This window comes from Pelophylax lessonae (assembly GCF_965119305.1).
Source record: "Pelophylax lessonae genome assembly, chromosome: 6".
Classification (NCBI taxonomy): domain Eukaryota; kingdom Metazoa; phylum Chordata; class Amphibia; order Anura; family Ranidae; genus Pelophylax; species Pelophylax lessonae.
Genome location: NC_138773.1, coordinates 278,380,362 through 278,406,770, shown reverse-complemented (window position 1 = coordinate 278,406,770; position 26,409 = coordinate 278,380,362). Strand labels below are relative to the sequence as shown.

The 26,409-nt window shown below is 40.1% G+C and overlaps 1 protein-coding gene across 6 annotated transcripts in view; it reads left to right on the top strand.

The window, feature by feature from the left end:
- Positions 1 to 26,409, top strand: part of FMNL2 (formin like 2) — a 333,795-nt gene that overhangs the window by 292,510 nt on the left and 14,876 nt on the right. For all 6 annotated transcript variants that reach the window (XM_082261106.1, XM_082261105.1, XM_082261110.1 and 3 more), the window contains exons 16-25: positions 3,317 to 3,441; positions 4,302 to 4,504; positions 6,969 to 7,203; positions 7,402 to 7,470; positions 7,570 to 7,650; positions 10,826 to 10,955; positions 13,353 to 13,516; positions 15,053 to 15,154; positions 18,071 to 18,169; positions 19,787 to 19,910. In XM_082261106.1, coding sequence (XP_082117232.1) covers positions 3,317 to 3,441; positions 4,302 to 4,504; positions 6,969 to 7,203; positions 7,402 to 7,470; positions 7,570 to 7,650; positions 10,826 to 10,955; positions 13,353 to 13,516; positions 15,053 to 15,154; positions 18,071 to 18,169; positions 19,787 to 19,910 — 1,332 coding nt within the window. The remainder of the gene's footprint in view (positions 1 to 3,316; positions 3,442 to 4,301; positions 4,505 to 6,968; positions 7,204 to 7,401; positions 7,471 to 7,569; positions 7,651 to 10,825; positions 10,956 to 13,352; positions 13,517 to 15,052; positions 15,155 to 18,070; positions 18,170 to 19,786; positions 19,911 to 26,409) is intronic.

Here is a 26,409-nt window from a genome sequence, read left to right as displayed (position 1 = left end):
ATCCCTGCCTTAAAGGGTGCCATAATCTATGTAATTCTGCGCAGAACACTACCATGGCAGACCCCTGCTGCAACAAGATTTGCTTTAAGGATCTTATATTGCTATAAACTTACGATGTCCATAAATGGACCAATAAAAGATTTTAAGCATCGCTTGTGATAAATAGATCATTCTGAGTTGCTTGTTAGTGTACAGGGAGATTTTCCTGCTTGGTGGAAATTAGGTCTATGAGAACCTTCACTCTCCAGTATAGAACAGTAAAGGGGAAAAGTACCATATACATCAGTGTTAATTTCGTCGACTAAAACCGACTAAAACATTTTCGTCTACTAAATTAACACAATTTTAGTCGACTAAAATACGACTAAAACTAAAACAATTCAGATGACTAAAATATGACTAAAACTAAAATGGCATTTTAGTCTTAAGACTAAAATACGACTAAAACTAAAATGACATTTTAGTCAAAAGACTATAACTAAAACTAAATCGAAATTTGCTGCCAAAATTAACACTGGTGCATGCTCAAAGCTTAATACCATAAATAATAACATATTAGATTTTTCACTCCAGGACCAGCAGTAGTATATAATGAGTTTGGAAATTGTAGAGAAATGCTTAAATAATGGATTACAAATTACAATTGAACTACACCCATTCGATTATAGATGACTAAAATGAGTTATAGTCGACTAAAATGTAGGACGTTTTAGTCGACTAAAATGTAGGACGTTTTAGTCGACTAAAATGTAGGACGTTTTAGTCGACTAAAATGTACTGGAGTTTTAGTCGACTAAATACGACTAAAACTAAAACACTTGCAGAAGACTAAAATGGGACTAAAACTAAAATGCCATTTTAGTCCTAAGGCTAAAACTAAATTTAAATTTGCTGCCAAAATTAACACTGATATACATATCACTCTCACTGATCGGAGGGAGTTGCGTTAGGTTCTGGGGCTGTGTGGGATATCAGCTGTGCTGATCCAATCCTGCTAGGATTTGTACTTGAAAGTTTAATGGAGAGCTAAAGCTTATTTATTCCTGCAGCTGGTACTATTAATATTGACTAATTTGCAGATCAAGCAGCACACATCTTCCTTTGTGCATTAGTGAACATCATTTTTTCCATCTTTTTCCATGTAGTGAAGTTTATTTGTGGGCTGATCAGTTTAGCTCTGAGCCTTGCAGGAAATATAGAGCTGTGAGTCAGCTCATTCTTATCATCAAGGGAGCGGACATATATCCTCATACTGGCGCAGCTTGCTTTCAGAAATATGGATAGAATGCATTAGACTTTCGGCTGTTTACCAATTGTACAGAAATGTGGGAAGCAAAAAACATCAAATTAATTTTTCTTGTTTAAAGCTGGACTCCAGTCAGCTGCAGTATAAAAACCCTAATTAATGCTGTAATGTGTTTATTAAGAAATAATTTAAAAAACTAGTGTACGTATCTGAAACAAATATTCATACTAGCCTTGTGGCAGCACTTGGAGCCAATCAGAGGCTCTGCAGCAATGCCCAAGGAATATAGTAAAAGGAGGCAAGGATGACCCCTTCAGTGTGCTTCTTCTCCTTTACTGTCCAGTCAGCAAGATGAGGGTATGTCTGGGTCCCACTGTAGTGCTCTAGCTGTAGTGAAAGTATTAGGCCAGGCTATGGTGTCTTGCAGGGGTGTTACAAATTCTTTTGGAATTATACAATTCATGAGTTGTATAACGTCTGAGGAAGGGACATAAGAAAGGTCCCAAAAGCTTGCATCTTTAAGTCAGCTGTAATTTTTTAATCTCATTGAACTTGACTGAAAATAAACATTATGCTGGCCATAAACTAGCCGAAATATCGGGCAAACGCAATTTTGAAAAAAGAAAAAATCGACCCTGAGAGCAGACGATCGTGCCATCCATGTAATGATCAAATTTCGAGCGATAAATCGTTCAATGGACATAAATGAATTCAGTTTGTATACCTAGTGCAAACAGGTTGGCGGAGAAACACATTAACCTTTCAATTCATTGTTCGTTTATCGATCGGCCGGCAGATTTTCAAAACTGTTCCTTCGATTTTTCGGCTCTGAAAAGTTGAAAATGATTTTTTATTTGTGCCCATTAACTGGACGAAAAACGGACGATTGGACCAAATGACAGATTTTTGAACGATTTTTAAGCAGGTGTATGGCCAACATTAGTCTTCTTAAAGTTTTTAGATGTACCATACGAGAGATCACCTTAACGTTAAGAGCCCATTCACATTAGCGCGACTTGTCAGGCGACTTGTCAGCCTGACAAGTCGCGGTATGTCGCGGTCCATTGAGTAGTACAGGACCTGTTCTAATAGGAGCGACACAAGTCGCTCCAACTTAGAAAAAGGGTCCTGTACTACTTTGGGGCGACCTGGGAGCGACTTGCATAGACTTCCATTATAAGAAGTCTCTGCAAATCCCGCCGAAGTCGCGGTGCACGCGGCTTCACAGGTCGCCCCCCAAAGTCGTGTCGCGCTAGTCTGAATGGGCTCGAATAGTATTAATAGTGTTTGTTAACATATTAACCTGCCTGTTTACTATATGTTTGTTACTTACAAATCATAAAGTATTTGGCAATGCTGACATACACTTCATTAGAAATGTATATTTTTATAAGAGGTCCACTTTAAAAGAGTACAGAGTTTCAGTAACTTCTAATTTGCCAGTTCTGATCATTTTATTTTATAATTTTATCTTGATATTACATGTGTCCTGAGGTTTTTTGTTTCACCTGCTATATGCTATAATGTGTAACACTAATTTCTCCTCTTGCTTTTGTGCTTCCTCTTAAGATGGACCGATCAAGCTGTTCTGTATGTTTTTCCATTGTTCTTTAAGAAACTGTGTTAATTGCTTTAATGTTCATTTTTAAACATGAAGTATGTACATGACAACATTCCCGAGTAAGTTTTACCCTTTCTCAAGCTGCCCATAGAATAACGAAAGCTGCCACTTAACGTCTGCAGTGTTGCCCAATTTTGGTCTAAGACCTGTCCATATAAAAAAACAATACAGGACTGTCAAAACACATCAGGGACTGTTGTCAAGTATATAAATAAAATAAACTGTTGCCTGTTTATGGACCATTTTCTTTATCTTTGTGAAAACCTGGGGTTTATTATCTGTTTAATATGCTGGCAAAAGTCACTATCACTTTTCTTTGTGTTCCTTGGTTGAACAAAGTCACTTACATGTTCATTGTATCAGCTATGCATGTTCTGCACGTGTTTGCATATTTTGTCATTCAGTTTGAGAATAAACATATATTGCTGTCTACTGTTTTTCTTGCTCAGCTGTGAAAATAAAGAAGCCCATCAAGACAAAGTTCAGGATGCCAGTATTCAACTGGGTTGCTCTAAAACCCAATCAGATCAATGGCACAGTCTTCAATGAAATTGACGATGAAAGGATACTTGAGGTATGAACCAAAGATGTGCGCAAAATAAACATGAGTGTCATATGTCATTACTAAGTAAATGGGTAACAGCCCAAGTCCAGGCTTTCTTAGATTCTTGGCCATTCTTCAGTCTTCAGTCTTCTCAGTTTGCCCAAGTCTATATGAAGCCATTGCCTAGCTAAAAACATATAAAGGCTAATTGCTGGTCTGTGAGTTCACACATACCTTAATTAGATCAAAATTAATATTTTACAAAGCTTTAAGCCTCGTACACACGCACCGATTGTTGGCCGTGAATTTTCGGCCAACGTCCGATCGGCCGATTGTCGGCTTGTTAGTATAATGCTTCCGACAACCGACTGCGACTTTTCGGCCGAACAAAATATGGTGTGCATGCTATAAAATTTTTGTTGGCCGTCAACAGAATGGCCGATTGTTCATCAGTCAGTACAGATTTCGGCAGACAAAAATCAGATGAGCAAGACTGGGCATGCTCAGAGAAGAAAAAAACACACGGAAAGTAAACCAGCACATGACATCACTTCTGAAGTTGGTTGTTGTTTGCCAAAAAAAATTGTGTGCAGTCTAGAGTATCTTTCAACCAACACAACAAAACTGGACAAAAGACGGCCGATCGGTCGGCCAACAATCGGTGCATGTGTACGAGGCTTAAGAACATTTTATGTTACTAGAACAAAGGGGTTTCAGAAGGGAAATATTCAAATCTAGTTTTGTTGGAATGGAGAAAGCAATCAAATGGTTTCAAACTGCTTAATCAACTTTCTGTCTTATTACAGCGTTTTTTTTTTTCTTTTCTTATAGTTATAAAAACAGCATAGTATAAATTGTAATTATGATGTAACCACCACTTCTTTATCTAGGATTTAAACGTTGATGAGTTTGAGGACATTTTTAAGACAAAGGCCCAGGGTCCTGCCATTGATGTTACCTCCAGCAAGCAGAAAGTAACACCTAAGGGCTCCAACAAGGTGACATTGCTTGATGCCAACAGAGCCAAGAACCTGGCCATAACCTTGAGGAAAGCAGGCAAGACAGCAGAGGAAATCTGCCGAGCCATTCAGCAGTAAGTCGTGAAGTTCTGGGAATACAAAATACTGCAGATTAGGAGATTACTGCAGATCTCGTTATGTAATTGACTCAGCACAGTGTTTTTCTAGGTTCTTATGACCTGTCCGCTGAGCGCATGAGTTTTATTTGTGTAAAGTTGTTCATGACATCATTATTTCCAGCACTGGAATGACCAGAGACTTATTAAAGATTTACTAAATGAGCAGGAATAAATAACTAAAAGTTTCAAGAATTTGCAAATACCTATTCATTAAAAAGAGCAAATCACTAAACCAATATATCAGCAAAAATATTCCAGAAAGATTATATATATATATATATATATATATATATATATATATATATGCGGTTAACATATTCTATGCACGTTCTTTACCTGTAAAAGTCTTCCTTGCATAGATATCAAAAAGGATAAAAACATATTACAGGCGCTTAGCCACATATTATAACATGAGTCCATATATTGTCCAATACATGTGGGTAAATGGGTGAAATAATTTAGGATGGAGGGGGAGGGGGGCACTAAAACAAGTCCAACAGTTAGGGCAGCCGTCCAGAACCAGTGAGCCAAAAGGTTCTCCAAACTGTGTGCAAAAAGAAAGTGGCGCCTCTAAGTGCAGACTAAAACAAACATATTTATTCCATAAAATATGCACTCACATTGTGCGTATGCAGAAAAACGTATGTAGAAAATCCTCCTGGGGAACTCCAAGATGGATCCGGTTCAAAGAGTCATCCGGTCCGTGCTGCCAGCTGGGGAGCTGGTCTCCTCTTCGCCGCAGCCTGCAGTAAGCGGCGAAGCTGGAGCGGAAGCGTCCGTATGTTGAAAGCGAGGCTTGGTCAGCAGGGACAGCAGGAACATGTGGATGACGTCACTGGATTGCGACGCGTTTCCGAGCGTGCGTGCTGCCGTCGGGCGGGCAGCCGCGCTCCTTCATCAAAGCACCAGGCAGGGGATCCAAGATATCAAAAAGCCCTGAGTCTCCTGCTGGATGCTGCCATCTTGGATGCGATGTCAGCAGACTCAGATTTGTCATTAAAGTGACACTCTGTGGTATTCCCCATAACTTCTCCCCAGCAGCTGCATAAAAACATATCTTGGTAGGTAGGTGAAGGGAGGGGTGGAGGAGATGGACTAGTACCAAGAGAATTAGACACTCCTCAAAGAAGCGGGGGCTATAATGTGCAGCGGGGGGGGGGGGTGCAGTTGGGAGAGGGATGGGCTAGGGAATGCTGGAGTAGTCAAATTATCTAGCAGCCTAGTTGAGGATTAGTAGTGCCAACATTGTCATTCAGAATCAGAAATCAATAATTATTGTCTGTGTGGTCTTTCCCTTAGTTATCTACAGAGAAAAGATTGTGCATCCTACTAATATATGACATTTCCAGGTCCCTCCAGACACCGTGTCTCTCCTGCAGGGATCTTTACCACTACATGCTGTTTGGCGTCTGGGTTCTTATTGTTTCACAACAACGGTGAACAATGGATTGGCTTATTTGTCTCTATGGCAGAGATGGGAGTATAATGGAAATGTTTAACGCCTTCACTACGTGAATCAGTTAGACATCATTCATAAATATTATATACACGCTATTATTGTACATTTTGTAATTTTTTTCTAAGCGCAAGAACAGCCATTTTGTTTCCCTAAAAATTATGATTATTATTACTTATTATTATGCTATTTAAATTGCACTAATTGCAGTGTGCAGGGTATTTAGCTTCAGGAAATAAAATTAGAAGAATTAAAATTACGCTGCAGACAATGAAACAAATGGTGAGTCTCTCTCTCTCTCTCTCTCTATCTATTTACAGTCTAAGGGAAAATAGATTACAGGTTTAAAGAACAGGGAGTTCTGGCCTCATTGGGAAGAGAGGTTTATTTAATTTATAATAAAAGATGGTAATTAATCTCCACACAAAATATTTCTTAACATTTTACTTCCTCCTCCTGTCCCCAGAAAAGCAAAGCTTGTAATATTTTTTTACTGAGCTGCACAAACTTGTCTCCTATGCTGCTGATATCTCCAGTTTTCCGGGGACGGGATCCAAAGGGGCATCCTGCATCATTACCCCTGTTTGCAGCACGTTGCCTTCTTGAATCATGCATCATGTGCTTATTGACAGGGAGTGGGAGGCAGTGACTATAGCGATAATCCACCTTAATGTAGTGAAGTAGCCTTGTATGGCTGCTGAGGGTTACAACACTGCAGTAAATTCAATGCGAGCCCTGCAGCATAGTCACCTTCCGGAAGGAAGACCAGAGGGCTGGCAGGATCAGCAGGTACTTTTGAAAAGCGGAAACACTATTTTGATAAATGCAATTGTTGTGCTTGCAGGCATTTTATTTCTATTACATTTTTGCATTTTGAGAATAGCGGTACTTTAATATATTGATGTAATCACTGTCTGTATTCTCATTATTTTTTCTTTATATCTTACTCATTTATTGACTTAGGTTTGACCTAAAAACGCTTCCTGTGGACTTTGTGGAATGTTTGATGAGGTTCATGCCCACAGAGGGAGAGGTGAAGGTCTTACGGACTTATGAGCGGGAGAAAAAGCCCTTGGAGAACTTGACAGACGAGGATCGTTTTATGATGCAGTTCAGCAAGATAGAGCGTTTGATGCAGAAGATGACCATCATGGCGTTCATTGGAAACTTCTCCGAAAGCATCCAGATGTTAACACCGGTATAGATAAAGAGTCAGGTTTTTCTAACCTTGAATAAATAAAGTGCTGACTATACTTAGTAGCCTATTGTCTTATAATAAGGTCAAAAAGTCACTGCTCTCCATTGTTCTGTATCAGTTTTTCACATTTTGAATTCTTATTTTGAATGTATAAATTATATTTTCGACTGAATTGCTATTTTTTTATGTTTATTCTAGCAACTTCATGCAATAATAGCTGCCTCAGTCTCCATTAAGTCTTCTCAGAAGCTAAAGAAAATACTAGAGGTTTGTAAGGATTTGTACAGGAATATGACCAGTAACATTATGTGTCAGCCCTACTTTGAGTTGAGCAGAAATATGACAAATTGTTTCCTTTTTATGCAGATCATCTTGGCCCTTGGGAATTACATGAACAGCAGTAAACGGGGAGCCGTGTATGGGTTTAAACTTCAAAGCTTAGACTTGGTAAGTAAGTAGGCCAATAATACATTAGCATCAGTGTAACTAGCAAGAGGGTAGAGACTACAAGTGTTCCAAGGAGCTTAAAGTGGTTGTAAACCTTTTTGAAATGAAATATGAACAGAGCATGTCCCTCTAGTGTGTATTTGTCTAAATCAAAAGCACCTAGTGTGTTTTAAGTCTGCTCTGTCATTCTTCTGCAGTCTGCATAAATCACTTCTAACAGCTGATGCCAACACCACAGAATTTGGGGAAAGGCCCTTCCCTTCCCGCACACAGAAAGTAATTGACAGCCCCAGCTCTGCTTTTCCCTATATAACTGTGTAGAGGGGGGTGTGGTCCATTCCCTCCACTCAGATCCCAGATTATGCTCACCTTCCTGCTCTATGTTGTGCAGTGTGTGATGTCAGGTCCCCGCCCCCTGCCTGCTGGACCTGAGAAATAGACTTTGATATGTGTGTGTGTTTCAGAAGGCTGTAGAGAAGAGAGGGTTGCAGATAAACATTTACAAAAATATGTAGAGTTTTTTCATAAATGTGTATCACCCAGAGGTCAGTCACTTCAGTGGGTATATGTATGGGTTTATAACCACTTGGACTGTGAAAGTTGTGCCTTAAATATAAAGACAAAGGGCAAAGGAATAGTCACTAGCATTACTTGTGGTCTCCCTGCAGTTGATCTTTCTGTATTACTGACGTGATAGAGGCTGAACTTGGCTTCCTCATATCAGTGCTGCTCCCCTGATGACTGGTGAATAATTAAGCAGCAGCAGGGGGTGCAGAAAGCACAGATGCCAAGATATATTGAAGCAGAAGCAGGGAGAGCATTGAAATGTAGGTCCTTGGGTATGTCTTCTTCTCCAGCAAGGAGAAAAGTGAGCGGCGTAGTAATGACATCAACAAGTCCCACTCCAAAATACTTGTTGATCTTGACATAAATGTTCCTGATCAGGTGGTTCCTGTTAAAAACACACACAGGGAAAAACCGCTCAGGCGTGTAATGTCCAAACATCCAGGTCAGGTGCTAGTTAGATCCGCAATCCCGGCAGCTGTGTAGATAGAAGTAGAAAACCGCACTCTGACTTGAAGGTGAAGATGAATAAAACATATTTATTGAAAATTCAAAAATCCATCATAAACAAAAATATCAGAGACAGGGGACAGGCATAGTTGACGCGTTTCATGAAGTTAAATTCGCTTAGTCATAACTATTTAGTTAGTTATGACTAAGCAAATCTAACTTCGTGAAACGCGTCAACTATGCCTGTCCCCTGTCTCTGGTATTTTTGTTTATGAGGGATTTTTGAATTTTCAATAAATATATTTTATTCGTCTTCACCTTCAAGTCGGAGTGTGGTTTTCTACTTCTATCTACACAGGTGGTTCCTGTTGTGGGGTGACAACGCTCCAGTTTTCCAGTTTTGCTCCTGCACATTGCTATTGGCACACACTACTTAGTCAGGATCCACAGTTTTTACTATCAGGAAGCCAGGTTGAGGACATTAGCAGAACTGAGATGCAAAACAAGATGAAAGAGTGAAAACAGTGTTTTATGGAAAAAAGGCATTTGTTTATGAACTGCTTTAGCAAACTAAATGTCACTTAAGCCTGGTGCATACTACAGTTTTTGTTGGTTGCACGAAAAAAAAACTGACAGCTCTGTCCAGGAGCCGCTGTATAGCCGTGGCCAAAAGTATTGAGAATGACACAAATATTCATTTTTACAAAATCTGCTGCCTCAGTGTTTTTAGATATTTTTGTCAGATGTTACTATGATATACTGAAGTATAATTACAAGCATGTCATAGGTGTCAAAGGCTTTTATTGACAATTACATGAAGTTTATACAGTCAATATTTGCAGTGTTGACCCTTCTTTTTCAAGACCTCTGCAATTCACCCTGGCATGCTGTTAATCAACTTCTGGGCCACATCCTGACTGATGACAGCCCATTCTTGCATAATCAATGCTTGGAATGTGTCAGAATTTCTCAATGGGCTTAAGGTCTGGGGAGTTTCATGGCCATGGACCCAAAATTCCCATGTTTTGTTCCCCAAGCCACTTAGTTATCACTTTTGCCTTATGGCAAGGTGCTCCATCATGCTGGCAAAGGCATTGTTCCTCACCAAACTGTTCTTGGATGGTTGGGAGAAGTTGCTCTCGGAGGATGTTTTTGTATCATTCTATTTCTACTTTATTCATGGCCTTTTCTTAGGCAAAATTGTCAGTGAGCCCACTCCCTTGGCTGAGAAGCAACCCCACACATGAATGGTCTCAGGATGCTTTTCTGTTGGCATGATACAGGACTGATGTCGCTCACCTTTTTGTTCTCCAGACAAGGTTTTTTTCCAGATACCCAAAACAATAGGAAAGAGGATTTATCAGAAAAAAATGACTTTGCCCCAGTCCTCACCAGCCCAATGCCTGTACCTTTTTCAGAATATCAGTCTGTCCCTGATGTTTTTCCTGGAGAGAAGTGGCTTCTTTGCTGCCCTTCTTGACACCAGGCCATCCTCCAAAAAGACTTCTTCTCACTGTGCCTGCAGATGCACTCACATCTACCTGCTGCCATTCCTGAGCAAGCTCTGCACTGGTGGTGCCCAGATCCTGGAGCTGAATCAATGTAGGAGATGGTCCTGGCGCTTGCTAGATTTTCTTGGGCACCCTGAAGCCTTCTTCATGCATGCAGTGGAAATGTTTTTTTTTTATGGGATTAAGTTCATTTTCATGGCAAAGAGGGAATTTGCAATTTATTAATCACTCTTCATAACATTCCGGAGTATATGCAAATTGCCATCATAAAAACAGAGGCAGCAGACTTTGTGAAAATATTTGTGTCATTCTCAAAACTTTTGGCCACGACAGAACTAACCATGCAAGGTTAGTCCAGCGATCTCCCCCCGCTGAGCTATTGTGTTCTGACAGGGGGACACCCCCCGCGCCAGAACACTCTGATCACCACTTTAAGCCATTGGCTAAGAGCACTGATTGGGAATCGATTGACTGCTAGTTTTCAAACATGCAAGTCCGACATACACATGGGCAGAATGTCAGCCATTTTTTTTGTACCGACATTCTGCCCATGTGTACAGCCCTTTAGTTGGGGTTCATATCTACTTTGAAAACTTTGTGTATAAAATGTTTTAAATGCATTGTAATCGTATCGGTTTTATTTTATACAGCTTCTGGACACCAAGTCAACAGACAGAAAACAGACATTGTTGCACTATATATCCAATGTTGTACGGGAAAAGTACTCCCTGGTCGCTCTATTCTACAATGAGATCCACTATGTGGAGAAAGCTGCTGCAGGTACGATCATTATAGGATTGTTGTCCTCGGCTGGTTTTCATTAAAGCTTTGTCACTCTTAAGATGCCCATAAATGGGAAGGATGATTGTTCGTTGCAGAACAATTGGGTGCTTCACTGTATGTTATAAATAAGTTGTTTTATTTTACCCAAACATGCTTATGTGTGATTTATTATTTTACATACACTTTTTCACCCAGTGTTTAATTAATCATTTGAAATGTGACAGCAAGGGGTTGTCTGGTACTACCGGGAAGAAGCTACTTCCAAATTTATTTTGTTCTTTCTTTCTTTCTTTATTTCTTTCTCGTTTTTTATTTTTTTAATTAAACATGACTTCCTATGGATTTAGATCAATTTTGGTTAAAATGTTTAAGTTTGTAAACATGCTTTATATTTATCTACAGTAAAAAGACCATTTGTTTTACAACAAATGTTGTCTACACTGCTTACCCATCACAGGATTCACTATGGTTTTCCTAAAGAGAGAGCACTGGAGAGGTGGTTGGCCTTCAGGCTCTCTCTCTAATTGAAACTTTTAATGATGTGCTCTAGTCTATATACAAAAGGAAAAATTCGTCTGGGCACATTCACATCTATCCATTGTGGGAATGCATGGCAAGGTACAGAAAATGCATTGCGGTGCCATTCATTTTTAATGAGACCCCAATGCGCTAAGGCACTCAGGATGCTATTAAGCATGGTGACACCATAGTGCATTGCATTAAAAATGTTGTGATATGTCTACATTTTGAGACATTTTGGTGCATTGGCTGCCCAATGATTTCAATTAGCTGCCATAATGCAATGCCCAATAACACGTGGCATAACAGGTTAATGCACTCCAAAAATTGTAAATGGGCACTTAGGCCCCTTTCACACAGTCCGCATTCCGTTGCGGACCGTGCTCTACGCAGCGGGGATAGATCCGCCGATCCCCGCTGAGCCGGCGGATGACTGCTCCGTCTCCGCACTGTGTGCGGAGAGGGAGGTGTCAGAGCCCCGCTGCTCTCTATGGGGAATCGGATGAGAGCGGACCGCCTGTCCGCTCTCATCCAATCCGATCCGATCCCCAGGACTGATGGAAAATAGGGTTTCCATCCGTCCAGATTTCACGGACAGGATCGGATGCGGATGGCAGCGGGTGTCAGCGGACATGTCACCGCTGACATCCGCTGCTCCATAGGGCTGAATGGGGCATCCGATCAGATCCGCCTAAAAAACTGACAGGTGGATCTGATCGCAACGCCCGTGTGAAAGAGCCCTTACTTGTGTGTGTAAATTTAGCCATTTCCAGGCTTTTCAGGGATCCTGACAATAATAACGAGATCTGCCCGGATCCTGCCACCGCCCCAGCCTGACACTCCAGTGAGTGCCGGAGTAGCAGAGCAGAAAGCAGTGATTGGCAGTCACCACTCTGCTGCTCAGAATATACCCGAGAACTGAGCGATCGGTGGTGTTTGATTGCTCGGTTTTTGGTGTACAGCCGGCCGGGGGTCAGCTGCAGCTCGGGTCGGTGTTGCAGCCATCTAGGTGCGTATACATTTTTTTTTTTTTTCAGATCCCACACTTCTCTTTTAATGTAGTTATGTATAAATTAGTAAATCATCAAACATCTTTTCATGAAAGCAATGTAAGTGCCCAAATTTGACTTGATAGAATCCTTTCGCAGTCCCTGACAGCAGAGCCCAAGATGGGAAAGAGGGAAGGGGAGCAATATTAGGAGCCAATCATTGGAGCTGCATGTAAATACAGTAAAGAAGCAAGCTTAGAACAGAGAGCAAAGGGATGATTTCATGCTCATTGCTCTGCTTCTGCTCCTTCAGTGTCCAGCAGGCTGAGAGCGAAAAGTTGACAGCAGTGTATTGTTTTACTGTAACAGAGTTAGTGATGTCTTCCTCTCAGCAATGCTCTGTGATGGGGTTATGTATATCTCAGGACTGAATGAATAGAGATTTGGCAAGTAAAACAGATCCCTTGTATGTGTTTCCTCTGTGTTGTATCATTTCAGTATTTGCTAGAGTAATTTTTTTTTTTATTGTAAGTCTTGCTATTTGATGATCTATTTGCATTTTTTTTTCGCTGTTTTTGTGAATATGAACATTATAGGACAATATACATATAATCACATAGTCTGACTGACCATCTGATCTTCATGGTCTGATCCTTGCACACATCTTCAAATACACGTGCAAAGAAAAATCTGAGCTGAATGTTGGTTGTACCTGTGTATGGGTTCCCCAGGTCCCAAAACCATTTTGTCCTTTACCTGTACTGCGTTTTTATTGTCATATAGTCTTTCCGTGCAGCGTCAGCTCCTTCACATGGTCATAAAAGGTATTGCATTTATATTCCAATGTTGCACAAATTCCCAGTGAACCGTGGGTGTTGTTTTGCAGTCTCCCTTGAAAATGTCCTTTTGGATGTTAAGGAACTTCAGCGAGGGATGGATCTGACAAAACGAGAGTACACCATGCATGATCACAACATAATGCTCAAAGAATTCATACAGAACAGTGAAGGGAGGCTGAAGAAGTTGCAGGATGATGCCAAAATCTCTCAAGTAAGTCGGTACCAAACGGCATGTTTTTCCTTGTTTTATGAGATAATTGATGTCCTCTAGTAACTGGCTCTCAACGATGCCTAAATCCCACATCTTTTACTTATTTTTTTTTATGTCTCAGCCTAAATGATCTAGAACAATATATACTGTACTCTGCAAGCAGGGGAAATAACTTCTGGGCTGCTGATATAATTAAAGGGTCATTCCACCCAAAAAACAATTATTGGTGGAATGTAGTGGGTTGAATACCCTGCTTATTTCTTATACATGTTTTCTAATAATGAGATCTTCCATGTGTGTGGTACCCGGATTATTTACTTTTGTCATTCATTTTCATAATCTGTATCATCTAGTGGCAAGTGGCAGATGAGATTTCCCAAACTGAAATTGGTTTACTAAAGGAGTAGAGCATGTCCACTTTGCAAAATAATTTTCACTTAGCTTAGTGAATGAGGTGAAGCTCAAAAATCCTGTTTTTTTTTTTTTGTTTTTTTTACTTTTCCTTGCACATTTTTTCCAAAATTAATTTTCACCACATTCACTTAGCTAAGTAGAAATTATTTTGCAAAGTGAACATGTTCTACTCCTTTAGTCATTCAATGCCAGAGTATCTCCAATATTTCCTGTGATATTGGAGATACTCTGGCATTGAATGACTAATATCACAGGAGGGTGCAGTCTGTCTAATGCCTCGTACACACGATGAGATTATCGGTCGAATGACTGTCCATTTTTTTTTTTTTTTTGCATGCTAGTCTCCATATCGAAAATAAAGAGTTTACTAAAGTTATGAAAATTCTAGTAGGACAGAATAAAAATTCAGAAGTGATGTTATGTATTGTATTGTATTTGTATTATATTTTCAGATGAAGGTTGTACGGATTAAACTAAAATCGTGCAATCTGGTATCGTATGAGAAAAAACTTTCTTGTTTGCCCCTTCGGATAATATCGGATGAACTGCCGCGATCAGTTCCAGCTGTGTACTAAACATTAGATTATTGTATGATTGCTTCGAAAGCGGTATTTTACGTCCGATTTTCTGATCGTGTGTACGGGCCGTAAGTGCAAACTGTCACAGTAGCTATTATCAATAGACATACAGCAGGCAGCTGCATCTGTATGTTAGCTGGGGATTAGAAAACCAAAAAAAAAACGATAAAAGGATTTCAGAAGAGAACCAAAGGCCCAAAATCACACCAGAAAAATATAATGAATCATTGATATAAAGGGACAGAAGTAATACAAAGTGTGTATGAATATACGTTTGACTCAGTAGTACTGCATTTTTGCCATTATTACCAGTTTAATATTCTTTTATTTCATGTTATATAACATAAATGTTATTTTATTTACTCTACACTGCAAATAAAATCTGCTTCCCACGTCATCCAGTTAATTGTTTTCTTTTTTTGTTCTGTACTGTGTTTGCAGATAGAAAGCTCCTCCAGGATTATTAAAAGATGATTAATTGAAACAATGTAATGCGATTTGGCTTTGCTGAGATAAATAATGAAGGTTCACTGTTGTTTTTCAGGATGCCTTTGATGAGGTAGTGAAATATTTTGGTGAAAATCCTAAAACCACTCCCCCATCTGTATTCTTCCCTGTTTTCGTCCGATTCGTGAAAGCCTACAAGGTCAGAAGATTTTCATTGTCTTACAGGATAAACCAACATGAAGGGAATAGGAATCAGCTCTTCTGTCAGTTTTTTTGTCCTGTTTCACATTTTATGTCTTTGTCATATTTGCTGTGTAATTTTAAGCAGAACTAAACCTCCTGAAATATTCGCCTCCAGAGATGCGGTGGTCACATCCCTCGCTGGCCACTCTCATCCTCTCCCCAACCTCTTCCAGGTTTTTGGCCTCTTGATTGGCTGGTGGGGGAATGATGTCATCTCGCACATGCAAGCGTGAGTCACTCATTCCAGCACAGCCACTTTGTGCCAGGAATGCATGCTGAGCTGTGCATGTGCAGCTCTGTGTACATTCAGTAGAAGACTACGAGCAGGCAGGTAAGTGTTTGTGATTGCAGAGGAGACATAGCAAACCTCTTCTGCAATAAAGAGCTGACTCCTCACAGTTTTTCAAAGTGGTTCTGTGCTCTGTTCCTGTGTTATCTTAAAGCGGAGTTCTGGCCGCCCCCTCCAAAAATTATTAAGGCACTTACCTGTCCAGGCATTCAGCGGTGTCCTCACCCGAGCCGATTCTTGAATTGGCCATTGGGTGCTGGAGCCCCCTTTTCGGCTAAGGGAAACCGGCAGTGAAGCCTGGCGGCTTTGCAGCTGGTTTCCTACTGTTCATACGCTAATCGCGATGCACTCTGTGATTGGGCCGGCTGCAGGGGGAAGGAGGAGGGGCTGAACATCCGGCTCACTTTCGTGAAAAACTCAGCCAGAAGTGGGAGCAGGTACCTGTCAAAACCAGGTACCCCCCCCCCCCCCCGCTGCCACATTTGGCACCTTTTGGAGGGGGGGTACCTGGTTTTGACAGGTACCTGCTCCCACTTCTGGCTGAGTTTGTCACGAAAAAGTGAGCGGGAAGTTCAGCCCCTCCTCCTTCCCCCTGCAGCCGGCCCAATCACAGAGTGTAGCGCGATTAGCGCATGCACAGTAGGAAACCAGCTGCGAAGCTGCCAGGGCAGCCAGACAAGCGGAGCTTCCTCTTTTTGGGTTGAGCTCAGCTTTAAGGAGACCTTTTTTATCCCTCCTGGTTATTATCTTGAACTACAAGTCAATTAGTTCCTATGCTGTGGATAAGAAGACAGTGGAAATGATTATTAAGCCACGGCATTGGAAAAACAAAAAAAATTCCCCGCAAGGCAATTACATAATGTGCTAGTATGCATTGCATGTTTTGCCCTGACATATGCTCTGATTCACTTACTTTATAGTGAAGTCAGGGATAGGATGAAAAGCCCAAAGTTTAATCTTTAAAAATAAAATCAGCGAAGGAAGCCCCATATTTCTATCATGACAGCTTCCCTTTAAATTATTCTATTTATGCTTCGTGCAGTACACCTCGCGTACCTCCAATACAATCAACTGTCACACTACTAAATGCCAGTAAAGCTAAATCAGCGACACTCATTGTGCCTCCATTTACTTGGTTACCTATCGAGGGATATGTCACTTCTACTGTCAGTAATTTATAAATATATTGTTATTATTTTTTAAAACTTTGAATAACAGTATATTTAAATCTTAATGCAGTATACTATGCAATACAAAGACAAACTACATATATAGAATGTGTTTTTATCTATATTGTCCATCCAGTTCTGACATTTACACAGCTCATTCACACAGCACAACCCTGTCTGACTGGGCAGAAGGCCTTTTCTCTGCTACAATTAGGTTTCCTCGATTCTACGACAATATCCCCCCGTACAATATCCCCCCTGGACAATATCCCCCCGAAAAATATCCCCCCTGGACAACATCCCCCCCGGACAATATCCCCCCCCTGGACAACATCCCCCTTAGACAATATCCCCCCTCTAACCCTAACCCTCTAACCCTAACCCTTTGTCTAGGGGGATGTTTTCCGGGGGGATATTGTCCCGGGGGATATTGCCCGGAGGATGTTGTCCCGGGGGGATATTATCCGGGGGGATTATGTCCAGGGGGATATTGTCCCGGGGGATATGGCCCGGGGGATATTGTCCCGGGGGATATGGCCCGGGGGATGTTGTCCCGGGGGGATTATGTCCAGGGGATGTTTTCCAGGGGGATATTGTCCCAGGGGATATTGCCCGGGGGATGATGTCCGGGGGGATATTGTCCTGATACCGGTTTCCTCACCACCCCCAACCTGTGACTAGACAGTGAAAGGAGAAGCAGCACTGTAACAAGCTCATTTGCTGTCACTCTGCTCTCTCCTCCTATCAGCCTGGCCCTTGCACTGCAGTACAACTGGCTTGTTTTGTTGCTTCTCTTTCCCATAGTCTGAGCTCTGCTGTACAAAGACTAAAAGAGGCAGCTACCAAGTCAAATTCAGGTACTTCAACTAACACCCCATTCACACCGAATGTTTCTTTGAAATCATGCTATTTCAGCGCGATTTCAAAGCCGAAGGTCAGTGCAATTTCATGTGTGGCTTGCTGACATCTGCGCGACTACATGTACAGATGTCTATGCAAGTCACGCATGAAATCGCATAAAAATAGTGCAGGAAAAGTTTTCAAATCGGTGCAGGTTCACCCTGATTTGAATGGTTCCATAGGCACAAATAGGTTGAGACTTGTCACGTGATTTTAAACGGTCAAATCACATGACAAGCTGCACCACTGCTTGCTTTAAAAATAATAAGAAAAAAATCATGTTTTAATCAATTTGTCATTTATATTTATCTGGAAATCCACTTTAATGATTGCTGGCATAATTAGCATAGCAAATAGAGATGGTGAAGGAAGAAAAATGATTTGCAATTCATTTTTGGGAGTATTCTGAATGTTTCAGTCAGTTCAGTCTGATTATTGGACAGGTTTGCATGTGTTAAAATTCTACTGCTTTTGGCAGGTTTTTCTCAATTTTCTTTCATTTTCTGTCTCTTAGCTAGCAGATGAGGAGAATGAACTAAGAAAAAAACAGGAACAGGCCCTCATGGAGAAACTCTTAGAACAAGAAGCCATGATGGACCAACAAGATCAAAAGGTTCAACTCTATTGTTTTGCTAGAAAAACTTGTGTTTGTTTTATTGTTCATCTGAAACAGCTTTGACTAGCATAATAAGAAAAAACATTTCAAGCACCTTAGATACAGTATTAATTTGATAGCATTTGTTCAGCTAGGATGTGGATTTTATCTCTGATGCAAAGATATAGATGCACCCTCTAGCACCTTCTAGTGGTTACTACTTTGTATAGGAAACATTGTCATCAATAACATGGCATAGCGATGAAAAACATATTAGTTACCATGGATAAAATGTCAAGACTTTACATTAACAAATACGACATACTTGTAAACTACAGAGTATTAGTAGTAGGGGTCATTAGTATTAGTGGGGGTGTCATACGTTCCATTGGGATATCTGCTGGGCCTGCATATAATATTATGGTGGCCTCTATGGCTTGATATCCCTATCTTGTGGACCGGTCAGTTTTGACATTATCGGATTGGGGGCTCCCATGTTGGTTAAACCCCCTCCCCTTTCTTTCCTTCTTTTTTTCCTCTCCTTTTATATTATTTTGGCTTGGCCCCTAATATATGGTCATCTTTTCTATGAAATTTGTTTTGCCAATTTGAGTATAGATCTCCAGTAAAACATGGCCCTGCATGGGGCATGGATGTAATCATCCCATGTGAATGAGATCTTAGAACTACTGATGGATTATTATTGCAGTCTGTGTTTCCTGAAAGACGTGTCTCCTCACTGCTTGCTATGACTATGGTCACCAATACAGAAAGTGATGGGAAATCCAACATTTAAGTTGTTACCAAAAAAGGAATAGAGAGAAGTCTTTCAATAGGGACACCTATCCCAGTGACAGGTGTCAAACTGGGATTTTCCTCACTTTGGAGAGACTTCTTCTCACTTCCTGTTGTGTTTAATGGACAGGAAGTGAAGGGAAATCTCCTCAAAAAGACATGGATGACAAAAAAAAAGAAAAGAAAAAAAACTAACAGGGGTTTATATATAATTTCCTAGAACCTAGTGGTTCTAAAGACTAAACATTTTTACCTTCATGTATTCCTTGCATTAAGATAAAAAAATGTTTAGGCATCAGCATCCCCCCTCATCCCCTTGTTTACTTACCTGAGCCCCCATTCAATCCAGCATTGTGCACGTCTGAAGCTCTTCTCTCCCCTCACTTTGAGGTTTTGCTGGCTTTGCTGGGGCATGGGGAGCCATTGGTTCCCAGTGCTGTCAATCAAAGCCAGTGATGATGGAGCTGGAGAGGGGGGGAGTCCTGATGTCTGTGTCAGTAGAAGCAGCAATGGGGCTCAGGAGCGAGCATGCATGACTGCCCCCATGGGAAGCGGCTTTCCATGGAGGCACTGAACAAAGAGGAGGGGAGAGAAGCACAGGTGGTGAACTCTAGAAGAGGAGGTTCGCAGCCGCTCTGTGCAATTAGATTGCACAAAGCAGGTAGGTATAGGCATGTTTTTTTAAAATCTTTACCTTTACAGTCACTTTAGGATGATTAAAAAACATTTTGGGGTGCAAACACTTTAAGCTTCTTAATGCAAATATTTCCTTGCTACAATTTTCAGCATGTGGTCCATTGTCTACAGTCTACAATAATCTATTATTTTGCTTTCTTGCAGTCTCCTTCACATAAATCGAAACGACAGCAGCAGGAGTTAATAGCAGAGCTGAGGAGAAAACAAGTTAAAGATAATAGACATGTTTATGAAGGCAAAGATGGAGCCATTGAGGATATAATCACAGGTAAGAGCTATTCTGGCTTTCTATTGGCCTGGCTTTTCATGCCCTGACTAATCGTGTAACGTTGTTTTAGCGAGACTGTTCATTTTGATAGATGGCGTTATACAGGTAGATTACACCAGCCTTGCAATGATTTGTGCAAGCAGTGTGGCAGGTGTGAGTGTCATGCTTCACAACCAGTTAAGTAATGAGCAGAAAAGCTTTCAGACTAAAAGTTTTATAGAAAATATCAAAATTGAAAGCATATGAGCCAAAAGAACATGTACCATTGGCTGTTATTAGGGCATTTGGACAAGTGTAAGGTGATTTAATTGGCCCAACTCCAGTCAAAACTTTTTTTTCTTTTTTTCATTAAATAGTCTTGGGAAGAGCAACTACTTTACTTAACCACTTCAATACCGGGCACTTTTACCCCCTTCCTGCCCAAGCAGCTTTCAGCGCTGTCACACTTTAAATGACAATTGCACGGTCATGCAATACGCAGGGTTCATACGGTCATGAAAAACCTGGTAAAGTCATGGAATTTTAAAATGGCAATTTCCAGGCCTGGAAAAGTTTTGGAAAATAATTTAACCCATAAAGTTTTGGAAAAGTCATGGAAATTTGTTTCACAATCCCTGTATATTCGAATATGCAGAAAGAGAGAAAGGCGCCACTCAGTGTAGCAGATGTAAATAATTTTATTGACACATTAAAAACTTACATGAACATAAGCGTCTATCTTCACAGCTTGGCGTCCTTCTTGGTCCGCTGTGTTTCCGTCCCTGAGGCTGGCCAGCAGCCGGGAGATGACACTAGGGGAGAACCAATTCGGGGAATCAGTCAGATTGAGGCAGTGGTGAAGCGCATACCTCACTGGAGGGCCGCACGAATGTAATGACGCGGGGGGGGGGGGCGTTAACCGGTTTTTGGAGCATGCGTGAACCACTCCTTGCCGGTTACCGCCCCCTTCCCCCACGTCATTACGTTCGTGCGGCCCTCCAGTGAGGTATGCGCTTCACCGCTGCCTCGATCTAAGTCCCCGGATTGGTTCTCCCCTAGTGTCATCTCCCAGCTGCTGGCCAGCCTCAGGGACGGAAACACCGCTGACCCGGAAGGATGCCGAGGTATGAAGATAGACGCTTATCTTCATGTAAGTTTTTAATATGTTTCAATAAAATTATTTACATCTGCTACACTGAGTGGCGCCTTTCTCTCTTTTCTGCCTGTTCGTGGGACTGTTGCATTGGCCTAACAAAGAGCTGCCCTCGATGTATGCGCCGCATTTGTGCATCTGTGCCATTAATACCAGTCTGGCTGCACCATATCCATCATGACTGCCTGAACTGAAGCTTTATCCCCAAGCAGGAGCGCCCATCAAATCTTTTTCTTTCTTCAGTATATTCAAATATAGTTGATAAGATTGGTTAAATTACAATAGTTACATAGACATTTCATGAAACATTAGGTCATGAATATTTACTTGGAAGTCACGGAAAAGTCATGGAATTTTATTGGTAAAAATGTGTACGAACCCAGATATACTGTACTCATGACATTTTTAGCATTTTTTTCCCACATAAATAGAACTTTCTTTTGGTGGTATTTAATCACCACTTGTTTTTTAAAATTTTTTGCTAAATAAACTAAAAAAGACGAACATTTTGAAAAAAAAAATAACAGTTTCTGTTATAAAGTTTTGCAAAAAAAAATATTTCTTCATAAATTTAGGCCAAAATATATTCTGTTACATTTCTTTGGTGAAAATAACCCAAAACAGTGTTTATTATTTAGCAGACTTGTATAAAGTACTCAAAATTTCTACTTGAGTAAAAGTACAAGTGCTCGATCAAAAAATTACTTGAGTAGAAGTGGAAGTGCTCGCAGAAAAAGTTACTTAAGTAGAAGTACTAAAGTATTCAACATTTTATTTACTTAAGTATTGCAAGTAGTTTTTTCAAAAAATTTGCTACTTAAGTACTAAAAGTAAAAAGTACCAGTAGTTTTGAAAAAAAATTTCTACTCAAGTACTGAAAGTAGAAGTACAAGTACTGTGTTATGTAGTTATTAAAGAAAGAAGTCAAAAGTTTGAACATCATATTGTTTTTATTATTTCAAATGATTTATTCAAATGATTAACCTGTGTTTGTTAGTAGTTTCTTGATGCACTTTAAGCGCTGTAGCACAATTTATTTGTTTGTTTCATATTTTCTTTTTATTGGAAAGATTTGGTATAGCAGCTTTTATTATACACAGCCTTTATTTTTGTATGCGCTGATTTACAAATGACATTATACACATTTTTTTGAGCTTTATGCAACCTGCCATCTACTGTTCTGGCAGTGGTAATTTTTTTAAAAGTAACGAGTAACTATGCAGCACAAAAAAAAAAATACTTGAGTAGAAGTATCGAAATCATCGAAAAAATGTAGTGAAGTAAAAGTAGAAGTAGGAGAAAAAAATTCTACTCTAGGAAAGTACAGATACCGCATTTCGGTACTTAAGTACAGTACTTAAGTAGTTCTACTTCGTTACTATACATCTCTGTTATTTAGTTTGTAGAAAAGTTATAGAGTCCACAAACTATGTTATATATCTGAAAATTGATCAATCCTTATGTACTGACGGACTATCTCATTTCTTGAGGCCCAAAAATGTCAGGACAGAACAGATATCCCCCAAATGACCCCCTTTTGAAAAGTAGACAGTCCAAGGTATTTAGTAAGAGGCATTGTGAGTTTTTTGAAGTTGTATATTTTTGTCTTTTTTTTTTTTTTAGAAAATAAAGAAATTAAAAAAAAAATAATTTCACTTTTTCTATTTTTCTTTTTTTCTTACAAACTTTCAAAAACTGTCACCAATGCAGTACAGCATCATCATATAACTTGTGCAGAGGTGATCAGGGAGACTGGTGACAGTATGTAAAAACAAAAAATTAATTTAATAATTTATTTTCTATTGTTTTACTTTTTGATTACATTTTTAATATTTTTTTTACCCCTGTAACCAGAGCAATACAGTGTTACAATAGTAACATGGTACTACTCTGTGAAAGTGATCAGGATTTAGTTATTTTTATTTTTTTTACACATTATGATTGCTTATATCAATGAGTTTTATTGGTATAAACAACCATTTTTACTGAATGAAACTCATTCATTCAGTATTTATTGTTGGGATTAGCTGTGATTGGCAACAACTAATCACATGCTACAGATGGGCTGTGATTGGCCCTGTCTGTACATGTGATTACTGTGACTAATCACAGCTAGCAACACAATTGTACACAATGAATGGCATGAAAGAAAGCCATCTGCTGTTTACAGTTGTCATGTAATCTGCTGTGATTGGTTACAGAGGTTGCATGGTACCGGCATTGGGCCGGTACAGTGATAGATCATCAGCTATGTCCGATGGACACAGCCGATGACAGGTCGCGCTGTAAAGCAGCTTGGGAGGACGTCAAAGGGGGAAGTGGTTAAAGAGGAATTCCAAGTATGGCGTGTTTCACATAGTTACATTGGTCCAGATCATGACATCACTGCCCCACCTTTCCACCTCATCCAATCAGAGAATGTTTTTCCTTCATTGAGAAAATGCAAAGCATTTTCTGAATGGCACCCTGTGTCAAGCGGTCTGCCTCTTCTGTTCATAATGCAGCAGGGGAGCTGCTTGGCACAGGACCTAGAAGCAAGTGGAGATCACTAAAGGAGCAGTGCTTCTACAGGGTATCCCACAGGTATAGCATATGCATAATTACAATGTAAATATATGAAAAGTGCTATACCTGGAATTCTTTAGGTTTTTATTTCATCTGTGACCCTACTTGGGAGATTTGACCTCGCTGACTGTCTCTGTGACAGCAGGACAAAAAATGAAAGAGAAGTTTTCAATGTCAAAAACGCACAGAAAGTAAAAAGAACCTGATAGACGTTCTCACTAGAAAGATTTCTCATTTCCTGTGTCAACAGGATGTCAGGGAAAATCAGGGACACACACCACAAATCAGAACTACACAATGGTTCTATCCCATCCACCCTTTATTCAAAACAAAAAAAAAATGGTTTGGCTGGAGTTGGGTTTTAGCACCCAATATGGGTGGAGAGCAGAGAGAATGTAGCATCCTAGAGCAGCCAATTAGATTTGACTTACTGTAAACAGGCCAGTAAAATATGAATTCTGATTGGTTGCTTTGAGATTCTACACTTTCCAAATTCTGTATTTTGTTAAATAAGTCTGATGATTTGCTTTGTCAATTACCAACGATTTCACTGTATGATGTTTCATGCGTCAGCTATTACCAATTACCCGGGGTTCTTATCAGGTACTGCTCTGATTTATGTTCTTTTACTAGTCCAGTGTAGTTTGTTAGGATAAAAGCCAGCTTACTGCTTTTTAGTGCATAGAAGACTGCAGGTTGTGGAACTTTTCAGCACTGCAGCCAATAACATGCAATCTAGTAGATGTCTAAGTAGAGGCACTGGATTTGTGCATGCCCAAGCCCTGCTCTGTCCTCCAAACACTCTGGAGGATAACTGAATCTTGCTTCTCTATGAATTACACTAACAGAAAGTTTTCTCAGTGGACTGTCTTCTGCTTATATGTCTCATAAAAAGCTTTAGCAAGGAGCTGTAATGGTACCCATATCCACTCAGGAATTGCCATTCAACATTGGTGAGTCAGCCAGACACATAGGACTTTATCATCAGGTTAAATCAATGTATGGCAATCCATGTATGTATCAAAGCAATATACTTTTGCTATAATCGCCTCTATTACACAGAACATTTTCATAATTTAATGGCAAATCTGGCTTTTAATATTGTGAAAATATGTAAAGTTTATATGAAATGATTGTAGTTTTACACATGATAGAACAAAATGGTGGTCAATAAATAAACAGGGCTGACTCTTTGCCTCTGCTATCTATAGGCACAGGCCTACTGTGCGTAATGGTAAATCTATCCCTGCACAGTGCTAAGTGGTGAAACTCTATTTCTATCCCCCCTACACCTTTTCTCCACCCATGGGTCTGAAAGGGGTCTGCAGAGTCCCAGCCATATGTAAGCAAATAAAGTAATCTTCACATATTGGCTACCTAAGGTATGGATCTGTCTCCTTACTAGGTGCAATAGCTCAATGTCGACATGCAAGATCTTGAAAAGAGATCTGAAGAAATGTTTCATCTCACTGCTTTTGACCATGACCGACAAAAATCTCTTTACAATGTATAAGTTTATCACTCACATGAAAAGTCGTACAGGCATTCCTGAGTATGGGTACCTAGACAGTGCCTAGCACTTTGTTTATTTGGTATACTCCTCTGATTCCTCTGGCTTATAATGTCAAACCCATGAGGGCATTGTAAGTAATCCTGCACTTAATATGAATGTTTATTTAAAACAAAAGTTAAAGTAGTTTTAAAGCAATATTTGCATAAAAGAGTAATTACTAGTATTTCCTTCCTGTTACATAACAGCCTAGCAAAGGGCCTCCCAAGCTGCTATACAAATACTGGCATCCAAAAAGTCAATGCATAGATAGCTGCCTACATCCTAAAATGCACTGCCAAGACTTTAATTGTCTTGCCAAGAGATCCAGTCATTGTCACATGGGATGGGGCAGGAGTATTTCTATCCTATGACTATCCTTAGTATTTGCTTTGGCAGTTCAGGAACATGTTAAGAGAGTGCTCTTGAAGGCAGCATGTAACAGGTACAAGTATGTACTGGAACCTTCTATTTATTGCAACGGTTAAGGTTTTCTTAAAGTGGAGGTAAAATATGATAGCTGCCATTGCTAGATTTGTTTTTTCACTATCTTCATCTCTACCTAGTTCATCTCTACCTTCATCTGAGTCACTGACCTGAAAGATAAATGCAGGGTGAAAGCCTAGACTTCAATGGCTACATCCTTTGTTCCAGGTTAGTGACTCACTAGGTAAAGCCAGGAATAGGATTGTCAGTCCTGACCCTGAACCGTTAAAAACAAGGTCACTATGACCGCTTCTTTATTTCTGTAGTTCACTTCAAAGTCTCTGGGTGCAACATGTAAAAGTGCCTACCACAGAGCCTTTTATTTTGTTAAGATAAGAGTGTCCATGCTGAAGCCTCACCATTAGAATGTAAAGTGAAGGAATGTTTACACATTAGTAGTTTTGTGCTCAAACTGCTTCTGCAGACCTCTCAATAGGAGCTATTAAAGGATATATAGGACTCCTGAAGATGGACATTTCTTTGAAGGAACCTATACTTGGGGAACATGTAGATCGCCATAGTTGATGTCTCCTTCTAAGAGTGCTAGGTGCCTGTCTTTCCATGCTGATCCAATGGCATTCAATACTTTTGCATTGCTGACTTGGAACAAGGATGCATGCTTGCTTCAGGTCAGTGACTCAATGTATGTAAGACAGAGACAGCTAGCTTTAGGCCCCTTTCACACACGCTGTCAGTTTGTCAGTTTTTCATCCATCCGTTGACGGATGAAAAACGGACATCAATGCATCTCTATGTAAAAACGGATG